This window comes from Anguilla anguilla, chromosome 2, assembly GCF_013347855.1.
Source record: "Anguilla anguilla isolate fAngAng1 chromosome 2, fAngAng1.pri, whole genome shotgun sequence".
In the NCBI taxonomy this organism is placed as follows: domain Eukaryota; kingdom Metazoa; phylum Chordata; class Actinopteri; order Anguilliformes; family Anguillidae; genus Anguilla; species Anguilla anguilla.
Window position 1 is genome coordinate 3,454,569 of NC_049202.1, and position 14,790 is coordinate 3,469,358.

The 14,790-nt window shown below is 42.0% G+C and overlaps 1 gene segment (V, D, J or C); it reads right to left on the bottom strand.

Annotated features, from left to right (window-relative positions):
* Positions 1-4,178: 4,178 nt before the first annotated feature.
* Positions 4,179-7,625, bottom strand: LOC118221678. The segment is given in 3 exon segments: positions 4,179-4,781; positions 6,440-6,534; positions 7,555-7,625. Coding segments are annotated over 3 exon segments (489 nt in total).
* Positions 7,626-14,790: the final 7,165 nt, after the last annotated feature.

Sequence of the window (14,790 nt, forward strand, 5' to 3'; positions counted from 1 at the left end):
TGGATCTGGGACTCAGTACACACTGAAAATCACTGGAGTCCAGGCTGAAGATGCAGGAGATTATTACTGTCAGCAGCGCTATAGCTTGCCGCTCACACAGTGATAGAGAGCCGTACAAAAACCTCCCTCAGTCAGACTGCACAGAGACTGCACTGCTGCAGCTGGGACCTACTGCAGGTGCTGAGGGGGGAGGCACTGATCTGGGACAGCAGTACTGCCAGCTGGGCTGTAGGGGGCCCATATTGCTCTTGAGTTCAGACTATTGCAGAGGATGTGTACATTCTCCCACTGGTGGAATGAGCTGGGTTTCAAATGAATTGCTTCCAGAAAAGATATTATGACTATGTATTCAATACATACATGATAATGTATTATTAAAGGTGCATCTGTTCTGGTGGAATCTTGGTTTCATCGCAGCTGTGCTGGACTGAATCACAGTATCAGATTTTATTGTTTTCTGAGATATCATTTTTTTGATTTCCCTGATCATCATTTTTGTGATAATCAGTGAAAATGGTCATGGTGCAATTGTGTCACTGAAGCGAGTGATTACAAATCATATATCCTTCAGTGTTTACCAAGAATTAAAGTAGCAAATATCATTATTATTTATCATCATTAAAGCATTTTACTTTATATATAACAATCTGAATCAAATTACATGACAAAGCCACATGACATGAAATTAGGGATTTTTAAATGTGAGCTACATTGAACAGTTGCACATGCATCTCTTATAATTAAGGCATGGGTTCAGTGCTGGATTAGAATTACCAGAACTCATTTGCATTCAGTGAGAAAAAGTAGCATTGTGTGCATAAAATATTTAAACAGCGGGTATGTAAAACCAGCAGACATATCTGATTCACGCAGGATTAAAATCATGAATACCAGTAAAGCAGTCACTCTGGAGTACCTCTCCTTGTTCAGCGGGAGATGAGCATGATCTGCCTGTGTGACTACAGGACACATAAGGGGTCCGACACACAAAATACAGACAGTTATTACTGCATCACTCCCTTTGTAAACCATTGAGTTACAGCTGTAATTTAGTAAAATAAATGTAATTATTAAGCTCAAAGATGAAGGATGAACTTGAAATGTGCATTGATAGTAGCTTTATTTATCATGCAACTTACAAACTGAGAATGTGTGAAATCAGTGAACATTCATAAGAATATTACATTTCACTTTTCATTAATTCCAAATGAATGGACTGCAACTGAATAATTCCCTGCGCCTGACTGATGTCTTTGATTTTCAAAACTCCCATGAAGAAACTGCAATCATAACATGCAACGTGAATTTATTCAACACATATTTCACTCAATGATAAGTCATATTCAGCCAGCCTGTCTTCATCAGTTAAACTTCTAAACTCATACAGTACAATGCCAAAAATAGAATTATTGACATTTGTGTGTTTAACTGGGTAAAAACAGCACGTGTCCCAGCCCTCTGTAGACCCACTGCTGTTCACACATCAGAGCTCCTCTAACTGTGTGTGACAGGATTTGTATAGAGGAAGGGGCTTTGCATACCTGTCCTGCCTCACTGCTCCACACACTTTAAGACCCCCAGCACTGATCAATGACTGTCCAGTCCTTTCACAGACACTGACACAGGCAGCACTATGATGATGTCAATCTTTCTACTGCTGGTGATGCTGGGAATCCTTGTACAGGATAAGAAAGATGGATCCATTTTAACTTTGGATTTTTGATTGTTGTTCACATTTACATTACTTAATTTTCAAAACATAAATGTTTATACACGAGCTGCCATTGTTGTCTTGTCAAAATTGCCAGAATATTGCATTTTCCTTACCAAGATTTATCTGCATAGATTAATGTGCATTGACATTCATTTTCATTTATTTCTATTTCAGGATCAATGGCAGATATAGTTCTGACTCAGTCTCCAGTAGCTCGGTCTGTTCAGCTGGGAGAGACTGTCTCTATCAGCTGTACAGCTAGTGAGGATGTGATCACCAATCTCCACTGGTACCTGCAGAAACCTGGTCAGGCTCCTAAACTTCTGATTTATCAGGCCACAACTCGCCAGACTGGGATTCCTGATCGTTTCAGTGGGAGTGGATCTGGGACTCAGTACACACTGAAAATCACTGGAGTCCAGGATGAAGATGCAGGAGATTATTACTGTCAGCAGAGCTGGGAAAGTCCGTACACACAGTGATAGAGAGCCGTACAAAAACCTCCCTCAGTCAGACTACACAGAGACTGCACTGCTGCAGCTGGGACCTACTGCAGGTGCTGATCTGGGACAGTACTGCCAACTGGGCTGTAGGGGGTGACAACGAGCCACAGCCCTGAATGCACACCTCTCTGTACTGTAGAGGAGCTGCTGTGTGTCATACACACTGAACCCATAGCAGAGCTGCAGCTGAACCACACACACTTCTGTACCACAACATCACAGGCATCACACAGCACATCAGCTCACAAGCAGCAATCATCTCCATATTGCTCTGGAGTTCAGACTAATGCAGAGGAAGTGTACATTCTCCCAGAGGTGGAATGAGTGGGGTTTCAAATGAATTGTTTCCAGAAAGGTATTATGAGTTCGTATTCAGAACACACACAATAATTTATGTTATTAAAGGTGTTTCTGTTCACATCGCAACCAGGTTTAAGAATAGCTGTGCTGGACTGAATCATAGTTTTTTAAAATAACATTTGAAAAATATTTATCTTGGTCACATTTACATGTCAGTTACTGCTTCTCCTATCTAATATACCTCTCTGCTTGCACCACCAATGAATACCTTCTGTGGTGACACTGATGAATCAGAAGTTAAAGAATGGACACAACCCACCATTCTCATCAGACTTTTACATGAAATAATGCAGTGTGCAGGCACGTTTGAGAAGGAGCTAATCGGATTAAATGTCTCACTTCAGCAAGTTCCTATTGAAAAATGAAGACGACTGAAACAGAACTCATTGAAGCTATTGATTTTGTTATAATGCTGAATGCTATATCTGCAAACTGTTTTAGCATGCAACATGCAGATAGCAAATATAAACAACTTTTGGTTAAAATAAAAATATCTACTTTAAATATTTAAACATAAGAACATAATTTTTTGTTAGTTCATGGTTCTGTTTAAATGTATCCCATAATGTCTTGCTTGTTTCTGTACGTATTGAATATGGCTTTAAGTTCCTCCACACATCTGAAATCTCTAACCTGGGATTCATGCTGACGCAGGTGTGAGGTACAGCCCCCTCTCTTTCTCACCTCAGTATTGAAATGAGTCCTCCACCTCCTCATGTTCAAACATCTGTTTTCGGTGTGGGGGTATTTTTGGCTGAGAAACTGCGAGCTGTGGGTGAGGGGAGTGAAACTGGGTGAGGGGAGTGAAACTGAGATTTGCATACGCGGGGTAGGAGGGGGAGTGAAACTCAGATTTGCATACGCAGGGTGGGGCAGGCTGGTTCTGCTGGCCCCTCAGTGGGACTGACCCAAACTGGGAACAGGGCGCTGCTGTGCCCAGGTGTCTGGGCCGTCCCCAGGGCCTCAGTGTGAGTCGAGCGCACTTCCTGCCGCACAGGACTGCTCTGAGCGCGCTCACACATCACTGCTCCTCTCAGCAGGGCTCCAGAGCTGGGCCTGCCCCTCCCTGACTGATTCCACATCGCTCACTTCACACACAGCCTCTCAGCACTATGGAGCCCACTATAAACACCTGCATTTATTCAATAAGAAACATCCCAATAATATAGAGTATCACATTCTGTGTATAATATCAAATGAAGGACTTTAAGAATGTAGTGGACCCATAGTCTTTGCTTAATTATGGTTTTATTGATATGGTCTTTTTATAATTGTACTTGGTTATAGCACTTCTTGTAATTAATTATAATCATATTGCCCGTGAAAAGAAAACTCTATAAAAATACACTGTAAAGATTCAGGAATAATTGTCTATTTACAATTAAACTACTGACTATAAATATTTTAATACATATTTTTTCATTGCCATTCATTTGAATTATTGGGTGTGTTGTAAAAATATGTTCAATGGTCTGAGGATAATTCTGATTTCTTCCGAGAATGGGCAGACTTGGTGGAATCACTGAAGATTTTGCACAAAAACAAGAGGATCACCAGGAGCACCAAAGTCTAATTTTAATAATCACAGTCAGTCAAAAAAATATCTGTTCAAAGAATCTTTATTATGTCAATGAGTTTGATCTAACAGCTATCGCCAAAATCACACAAACACAAGTAAGGAGGCATGTGTGTGCAAGTTTGTTGAGCAGCACAAGCAGAGCACATGTGAGATATTAGCAGTAAAAGCTCAGGCTGGAGGAGGGGATTCACACACAGACTGAGTTCAGTGTGTCAGCAGTAAGGGGCAGAGGGGCTGAGAGCAGAACAGGGTAAAAACAGTGAGATCAGAGGGTGTGAGCTGCCCCCCCCCTCCACCCAGGCCTACTCAGAACACTGGTCCCTCCTCAGCGTCTGAGAGGGGGTGGACTGGGACCCCTGCGTGGCCTCGCAGGTCAGCGACTCCGCCTTCTTCCAGGCGTCCGCGCTGAGGGTCAGGGAGCTGCTCCAGCTGTACAGGCCGTCCTGCCCCAGGACCCCTGCACTCCCGGCCACGCCCGAACTGACGTCGGCACCGTCCACCTTCCAGCGCAGGGCCCAGTCCGAGGGGAAGCCCCGGTTGGCCAGACACACCAGTGTGGCCTTTCCCTGCTGACTCAGCTCCTCCCGGGAGGGGGGCAGGACTGTGAGGGCGGGGACTGTGTCACCTGGGAGACACGGCAGAGACAGTGAGGTCAGACAGTGGACACGCCCCCTCCCATGTGTCAATCATTCTGTCCTTTCAATGAGACGTGAATGTCGTACAGAAGTTATCACTTGTAACTAATTTGGAGTGTCTACAATATAAAGTACATTGACATTATTAAAGGTTCTGTCTGCATGCAATCCATTACTCATATCGTGTGACGTAGTACTTAATGATAAAATTCTTCACCACAACCAGAACTGCTTCTAGTGCATTTACTTTCAATTTACTCCACGTTTGCAGCTAGAACTGTCGATTATTTCAGTACCATATACCCAATAAAATATGCAGAACTTCTTGCAAAAGAATGGATACATAATGATATTTACGCTGAAAACCTACAGAATGAATCACATTTTACGAGGTTCCCGTTGTGTTCCTTCACGTGTATGAACTGAACGCGCACTCCAACAGCAAGAAACTGTTTTCATGAAACTTTTACATTAAGTTTTCAAAAGAATTACCCATTTGGTAAATATGTTCATTGCATTGGAAATTCCTCGCTTTTATTTTATTATTATTTTTTTTAAATCAAACCAATATACCGTAGACTAGAAAATGTTATGACAGCGGACTACAGAACATACGTCTGCAATGTAACAAAAATTTTCATATAATAATGCGATCGTAAGTGAAAATTAAAATAAACAAAAATCTGAATGAATAAAACGATCGGATTTCATAACCAACACAAACGACAAAGGGTATGAAGTAGCTACGATCCAATTATTTTAAAGTGTGAAAAATAAATAACTCAGATTAAATCATTTTAATTTTTTATATTTAGTGTTAGGTGGACAACACTATTTGATTCCACATTTCTGAGAAAGAGATTGTCGTTTTGCAGACTGTGCCATAAATTACATTCTCCTACAGAGCCGCCGTGATCCCGCCGACGGCAAGGGAGCAATAAATGCAATTTAATTTAGTTCACCTCGAGCGCAAAATAGCAAAGTTATTGCATTACGGCCATCTAAACATCAATACGACAAAGACAGACTGTCCGAAGTAAAATGGGCCAAAATAAAAAAACGTATTTGAAATCATTTGACAATCTAACTAGGCTATAACATTTCTGTTTTTAATTTACGCATCTCCAGAATTACAATTTTGATTGACGACATCGAACGTCGGAAAATTACAATATATTTAAAAAAGAAGGCAAAAACATCGACAGTGAGGGATGTGGAAGAGAATTACTTACGTCCAACTGACAGTTTTGTGCCGCCACCGAAAGTGTACCACAGTGATACAGACTCATTCACCCGCCGTACAAAAACCTCTCACTCAAGAGACACAGCCGTCCGTTGGTTTTTACGACTTCACGCAGCTTTTCAAATGTATCAAAGATTCGCTTGTAAAAGATTTGTTCCGTGTACTTCTATTTGTATGTATCCGACGCAAATGTATCGTGCTCTTTTGAACTTTTCACATGCATATCTTTTATTTTACTTCTAGTTCAACTTCAGTGACTGATTCAGCCGGCAGAAAATAGAATGTGGAACGTAAAATGCAAACAACCCGCAGAAACTTAATGTAAAATGAATGCATCGAAACAGATCGAATCTTCTAATATTTTTGCGGAAAATGTTGAAAAGCCTTGTTTGTACAGCCACTTACTGCCGACTTCCAGTTTGGTCCCGCCACCGAAAGTCCACCACAGTGATTCAGTCTGATTAACCGGCTGTACAAAAACCTGCCTGTTGTGCACACTGCTGACCCGTCAGACATGTGTAGCGCTAGGAGGTCCCCTGCTGGAGAATCGTGGAACGACAATTAAGATGGTGTTTGTTAAGATTATCAACGCAAATCGTTATGGTGTCAGAGTCATCAATATTAAATATATTTCAAAACACTTTCTATGACAAATGCTCTCCGATTCGTAGGAAATGATAAATGATGTGACGGTGACAGGTGTAGTAGCGCGAGATGAGCAGAGGAGCGCTCTTCACCTCCTCCTTTGGAAAGCGTCATAGTTTCCTGCTATTGTCGAATCCCAGAGGAATTCAATGCCATGGACAGCCATACAGGTAATAATTCAACCTTTTTTAATTTGTATTTTTCTTAGTCTTACTCAGACCTTATTTTGAACACAACTTGAACGGAAAGCATTCTTGATACGATGGCCACTTTAACTGAATTTATAGTTTCGTCTTGATCAGTGCCGTTTCTACCCCAGGGATAATAACACTAGTATGAAAGTGTACGTTTCAATCCCGGGTCACTGAAGGATCACAGTCTGTTAAAGTCATCAATACATCCTCTGTGTATTCCTTGACTCCTTGTGTGTTGAAAATATATGTAGTGGCTAACTTCATTTTCTTTGTTTATTTTTCCCTGGGGATCCTTGCCCTCAATTGCCCTGAGTTCACAGATCAATTCAGCTTTGTTTCCTCGCCCTGAGTTCAGGTGATTGCTGGATCCCTGTCCCTCACTCCATAGTCATGGACCGCTGCAGATTCACTCCTACCCAAGCCAAGCCTCAACATAGCCTGGATCTCCAGATGTATCACCTGGACCCTCAAAACTGCACTTCACTGAACTAGACAATTTGGACTTCAATTATTCCTGTTTCTATTTTAAGCTGTGAGGTGGTTTCCAGGTGTCTTCAGATGTAGTGAAGAGTTTGCGGGTGAGAACAGAACACCAGGTTCATGAGTTCACAGCGGGCCACAGGCTTCCAGGCTTTGATCAGCATCTGTGGGGACGATCACACAGCGCTAGTGAAGCAGTACCAGAGGGAGATCCCCAGCCTCTGGGCAGAGACCCTTTCATCTGGCCACTCTGGCCAGCGGCTGCTGTCCATGGTCCTGCACACACTGGGAATCAGGTGAGTGGGAGAGAGAGAGAGAGAGAGAGAGGGAGAGAGAGAAGGAGAGGGAGAGAGAAAGAGAGAGAGAGAGAGAGAGAGAGAGAGAGAGAGAGAGATGGAGAGGGAGAGAGAAAGAGTGAGAAAGAGGGATCGCAGTAGATAAAAACAGCAGTGAATAGAGCACGTGTCCCAGCCCTCTATAGACCCACTGCTGTTCACACATCAGAGCTCCTCTAACTGTGTGTGACAGGATTTGTATAGAGGAAGGGGCTTTGCATACCTGTCCTGCCTCACTGCTCCACACACTTTAAGACCCCCAGTACTGATCAGTGACTGTCCAGTCCTTTCACAGACACTGACACAGGCAGCATTATGATGATGTCAAACTTTCTACTGCTGGTGATGCTGGGACTCCTTGTACAGGGTGAGAAAGATTGATCCATTTTAACTTTGGAAATTTGGTTATAATTCACAGTTTCTTTGCTTACTTAAAAAAAATAATAATAATAATTTTAAGAAGAGTTAACAGTGTTATCTAGTCAAAATTACCAGAATATAGCACATTGCTTACGAATATTTATCTGTATTGATTATTGTGAATTGACATGCATTATCATATTTTTCTCTTTTAGGATCAATGGCAGATATAATCCTGACTCAGTCTCCAGCAGCTCGGTCTGTTCAGCTGGGAGACACTGTCTCTATCAGCTGTACAGTCAGTGAGGATGTGAGCAACGTTCTCAACTGGTACCTGCTCAAACCTGGTCAGGCTCCTAAACTTCTGATTTATCATGCCACAAGTCGCCAGTCTCGGATCCCTGATCATTTCAGTGAGAGTGGATTTGGGACTCAGTTCACGCTGAAAATCACAGGAGTCCAGGCTGAAGATGCAGGAGATTATTACTGTCACCAGCGCTATAGCTATCCGCTCACACAGTGATAGCGAGCCGTACAAAAACCTCCCTCAGTCAGACTGCACAGAGACTGCACTCCTGCAGCTGGGACCTACTGCAGGTACTGAGGGGGGGGAGTCACTGATTTGGGACACTGAGCCCTGTTAGATTATTATAAATATGTTCATACTCTCAAATCAAAACAATTACCAAAGATATTAATATATTTCAGAGTATCCAAACTTTTAATTAGGAATACAATGTCGAAGAATTTCCAATCACTTTGATTTATAATCACTCCCTGGCCAATAGACATGTGTTGTTCTGAAGCAGTGCTTTGACATAAAATATCATATTTCTATATTCATTAACAGTTAATGAGTTTAACACAGGATGGCACAGAGCCCAGCAGCAGTGAACTGCAGGCAGACCATCACAGTGGAGTCGCTCAGTCCAGAGCTCTCCCAGCACACCTTACACAGGCTGCTGCTGCACACCCTGACCAATCAGAGAGCTCCACTGCTGCTTCTGATCCGATCCTCCAACCCCGTAATAAAGGAGCACAAGCTACAGTCTGACAGCACCGCTGACCAATCCGGTGAGCCGCTGTGCAGAAGGGATCATATCATTATCTGTGATGTCACCACAGGAGGGAGGGAGGGACTCCTTCAGCTCAGTCGTCCCTTTCTCTCTGAGGAAAAGCGATTCCTCTGGGTGACTGTGTGCCTGCAGTCTGCCTGTGCCAGCTGCGCAGTGTGAGCTCCCAGATTCAGTGGCTGCGCTGCTCAGCTGGCTGAGAGCTAAATGAGAATTAGCGGCTGCTGGCGGCACACGGGGAAGAGCAGGATTTTCTGAGCTCTCCAGGACTGATGGAAGAATTAGAGTCTAGGACAAAAATGAGGATAACAGTTTTATTTAAAACGTAGAACATGTTTACCACGGATTGCTCTGTTTTAAAAATATTTTAAAAAAGCATCTTCATTGCTTGATGTCTTAATACATCTCCAAAAATGAATAAAAATTAACGATATCTGACAGAAAGCCTTCTGAGTGAAATCAGGGAATATTAAAAATAATATCGTATTTCACTTTTCATAAATTTTAGATGGATATACTGTGACTGAATAATTCCCTGAGCCTGACTGATGCCCCTGACTTTCCAAACTCCCATAAAGAAACTACAATCATAACATCCAACGTGAATTTATTCAACACATATTTCGCACAATGATAAAACATATTCAGCCTGCCTGTCTTCACCAGTTATGCTCATATAATCAGAAATTATAAAGCCAAAAATAGTAAGATTTACATTTAAACTGTTAACTGAGTAATAACAGCACATGTTTCAGCCCTCTGTAGACCCACTGCTGTTCACACATCAGAGCTCCTCTAACTGTGTGTGACAGGATTTGTATAGAGGAAGGGGCTTTGCATACCTGTCCTGCCTCACTGCTCCACACACTTTAAGACCCCCAGTGCTGATCAGTGACTGTCCAGTCCTTTCACAGACACTGACACAGGCTGCGTTATGATGATGTCACACTTTCTACTGCTGGTGATGCTGGGACTCCTTGTACAGGGTAAGAAAGATTGATCCATTTTAACTTTGGAAATTTGGTTATAGTTCACAGTTTCTTTGCTTACTTAAAAAAAATTATTATTTTTAACAAGGGTTACCAGTGTTGTAAAAATTGCCAGAATATTGCATGTTGCTTACAAATATTTATCTGCATAGATAAATGTGCATTGACATCCATTCTCATTTTTTTCTTTTTCAGGATCAATGGCAGATAAAGTTCTGACTCAGGATCCAGCAGCTCGGTCTGTTCAGCTGGGAGAGACTGTCTCTATCAGCTGTACAGCCAGTGAGAGCGTTTACTACTCCACTGTTACGAAGGACTTACTCAGCTGGTACCTGCAGAAACCTGGTCAGGCTCCTAAACTTCTGATTTATTATGCCACAACTCGCCAGACTGGGATTCCTGATCGTTTCAGTGGGAGTGGATCTGGGACTCAGTTCACGCTGAAAATCACTGGAGTCCAGGCTGAAGATGCAGGAGATTATTACTGTCAGCAGGACTTTGTACCAATCACACAGTGTTAGAGAGCCGTACAAAAACCTCCCTCTGTCAGAGTGCACAGAGACTGCACTGCTGCAGCTGGGACCTACTGCAGGTGCTGAGGGGGGAGGCACTGGTCTGGAACACTGAGCTGTGGTGTATTATTATAAAAATGTTTATACTCTCACATCTAAATAAATATCATATATTATAATTTCTGTGTATCCAAACTTTAAATTATGAATGTCATGTCAAATAATTTCCAATAACTATGCTTCATAATCTCTCCTTGGCCAACAGACGTGTGTTCTGAAGCTGTGCTCTGACATAAAATATCACATTTCTAAATGAATTGATAGTTAATGATTTTAACACAGGATGGCACAGAGCCCAGCAGCAGTGAACTGCAAGCAGACCAGCGCAGTGGAGTCGCTCAGTCCAGAGATCTCCCAGCACACCTTACACAGGCTGCTGCTACACACCCTGACCAATCAGAGAGCTCCACTGCTGCTTCTGATCCGATCCTCCAACCCCGTAATAAAGGAGCACATGCTACAGTCTGACAGCACCGCTGACCAATCCGGTGAGCCGCTGTGCAGAAGGGATCATATCATTATCTGTGAGGTCACCACAGGAGGGAGGGAGGGACTCCTTCAGCTCAGTCGTCCCTTTCTCTCTGAGGAAAAGCGATTCCTCTGGGTGACTGTGTGCCTGCAGTCTGCCTGTGCCAGCTGCGCAGTGTGAGCTCCCAGATTCAGTGGCTGTGCTGCTCAGCTGGCTGAGAGCTAAATGAGAATTAGCGGCTGCTGGCTGCACGCAGGGAAGAGCAGGATATTCTGGGCTCTCCAGGACTGATGGAGGAATAAGATTTTAAGACAAAATTGAGGATAAAACCTGCTTTAAAACATGGAATTATGTTCCATGCCTATAATGTTAGATCCATTTCCTCCATAACATATAACAAGCATCTTCATTGCTAGTTGTCTTAATACATCTGCACAATAACATAAGAGAGAGGGTCTTCTGAGTGAAATCAGGAAACATTCACAGTAATACAGTATTTTCACTTTTCATTAATACTAATGGATCTACTGTAAATGAAACATTTCCTGTTCCTGACGTCATTACGTTTACATTACAGGCATTTAGCAGACGCTCTTATTCAGAGCGACTCACACAGGATTTGTACATAGGATTTACATTGCATCCATTTATACAGCTGGATAAATACTGAAGCAATGTAGGTTAAATACCTTGCTCAAGGGTTCAATGGCAGTTCCAATCCAGGAATCGAACCTATGACCTTTCGGATACAAGCACAGATCTTTACCCACTGCGCTATACTGTCCCCTGGCTTTCAGAATTCTGAAATAACCAGCCATCAGAACACACTATATGTAAATTAATTCAACACATATTTTACAATCATATCTCATGTCCAGTATTCTCCAGTTACACATCTATACTCGTACAATACAATGTCAGAACAGTAATAATGACAGTTGAGTGCTTAACTGGAAAAAAAAATAGTGAATAGAGCACGTGTCCCAGCCCTCTGTAGATCCACTGCTGTTCACACATCAGAGCTCCTCCAACTGTGCGTGACAGGATTTGTATAGAGGAAGGGGCTTTGCATACCTGTCCTGCCTCACTGCTCCACACACTTTAAGACCCCCAGTACTGATCAGTGACTGTCCAGTCCTTTCACAGACACTGACATAGGCAGCGTTATGATGATGTCACACTTTCTACTGCTGGTGATGCTGGGACTCCTTGTACAGGGTAAGAAAGATGGACCCATTGTAACTTGGGATTTTGGTTGTAGTTCATATTTTCTTTGCTTACTTAAAAAAAATATATATATTTTTAACCAGAAATTGTCGAAATTGCCAAAATATTGCATATTGCTTACGGAAATTTATCTGTATAGATTAATGTGAATTGACATCCATTTTCTTTTTTTTCTATTTCAGGATCAATGGCAGATATAATCCTGACTCAGTCTCCAGCAACTCGGTCTGTTCAGCAGGGAGACACTGTCTCTATTAGCTGTACAGCCAGTGAGCGTGTGTATCTTGATCTCCAGTGGTACTTGCAGAAACCTGGACAGGCTCCTAAACTTCTGATTTATAATGACAAAACTCGCCAGACTGGGATTCCTGATCGTTTCAGTGGGAGTGGATCTGGGACTCAGTTCACTCTGAAAATCACAGGAGTCCAGGCTGAAGATGCAGGAGATTATTACTGTCAGCAGGACGAGAGCTTTCCGCTCACACAGTGATAGAGAGCCGTACAAAAACCTCCCTCAGTCAGACTGCACAGAGACTGCACTGCTGTAGCTGGGACTACTGCAGGTGCTGAGGGGGGAGGCACTGATCTGGAACACTGAGGGGCTCTGCTCAAATTTTGAACTGTATTATGTATTTATAACTCTCATATTCTCATATTTAACACCATTTCTCTAAATGTTAATGTGAGCACATCCAAAACCTTCCTGCTAAGATCCATTTTAATTGTATATGCATAAACCTTTTATTGACGGAATACACTTGAGACACAGGAATTGGTCAGATTCAAATAGTTTAATCTCTTCCGAAACAGAAATAGGAAGGGGGACCCTATCAGCATTTTGTGAACACAAGGAAAAGATGCACAGATTTAACTAAAGACTGAAATGGTGAATTGCAATTCAATTACATTTACTGGACCAGAGGTGGGACTCAACATGCACAAGTGAAATATCTTGAATGTAATGTTGTTGTTGTTTTGTTTTTTGTTTTTTTGCATATTTGAAATTTTTCCAGGGGTAAATTATAATTAAGGATCTAAACATATCTTTTGCACACTGGTCAATGTTACCTTAATTTGATGATGAGACACAGAAACATTCTAGGATAATTCCTTTCCTGTAGTTGCACAGGCTCTTTGGAAATGAATACAGAATTCCAATGAGCTACCGGCTACAGGGCATTCAGAGATGAGAGTGACTCTCACACCCCCCAGCAGTGTTCCTCCTGCTCTTTCCCAAACTCCAAACTCAGCTCCATCTTCTGCACTGACTTCACTTTCACCCTTGGCTGTGGAAAAACTGATACATCATAGGAAATCTCGCTCATTCATTTGCATGGATGTAGGTGCGAGCAAAAGCATTGTTCTTAAGTATCGCAATGATTTACAATAAGAGGAATTTTCATGCTTACTGAAGAATAATTAAAGTTTAATTCTGGACAAATTTGAAGAAATAATGCAGAATTGATCCTTTGCTCCCATCCAAATTTTCAAGTAATCAGAATTCTATGGCTGCAGGGGACACCATTATGGGCTGAGCTTCTATACATGGCACAAGCTGCCATTACAATGTGTGACCACAGGGTGGAGACAGAGAGTGCTGTTTTGTTCCTGATATAGAAGCACTGCAGTATAATGAGGGAGAGGAAACTGCAGGGCCCTGGTTCATAAAGCAGGATTACTGAGTTTGCCGGGTAAGTGCGCTGAGTAAAACCCGGAACCGTCCAAAATATGGCACATGGACTGAAGTAAAAAGAGCTGCTCCAGGGTTTACTCAGGACCGATATCCAGTTAATTCAGTAATCCTGCTTTGTGTAAAAAAAAAAAAAACCCCAGGCTGGAATAACATGTAGACCTAACCGATGCAGTTTGAAGCAGCCCCACAGTGGAGTAGTTTGTCTATATATGCTGAAAAGCATGGACAGCCCCGCCTGTACATGTAACTGAATGATCTACAGTGGGGGGAAAAATGGTTGCTGGGGGAATGTGCATTATGGGAAATGTAGTTTCTCTGTGCTTTCACAAAAGTGGTGGGGGCATTACTCAATAAATATGATATCAGATAGAAAAAAAAAGAAATCAGAGAAGAAACAATGTGCATAGTGACAAAAGGAAAAGCTCACTTAAACAATGTTTTAGTTCACATTCATTGCATATTCTTTTGAATTTGAATCCTTTCCTGTGCATACATGATATCACGGAATTTCTTATTTCTGACACCAAAATATATGAAAACAAACAAAACAGAAATTTATTAAATACAAATTTTCTGGAATATTAGTCAATAAGCTGACACTCCTGGCCATTTATGCATCTATAAAAGCGTAATCTAATTTCAGAAATAATTCACTTAATACACACAATAAATATGTTGTCTGGGTAAAAACATCAGTGAATTGAGCATGTGTGCCAGCC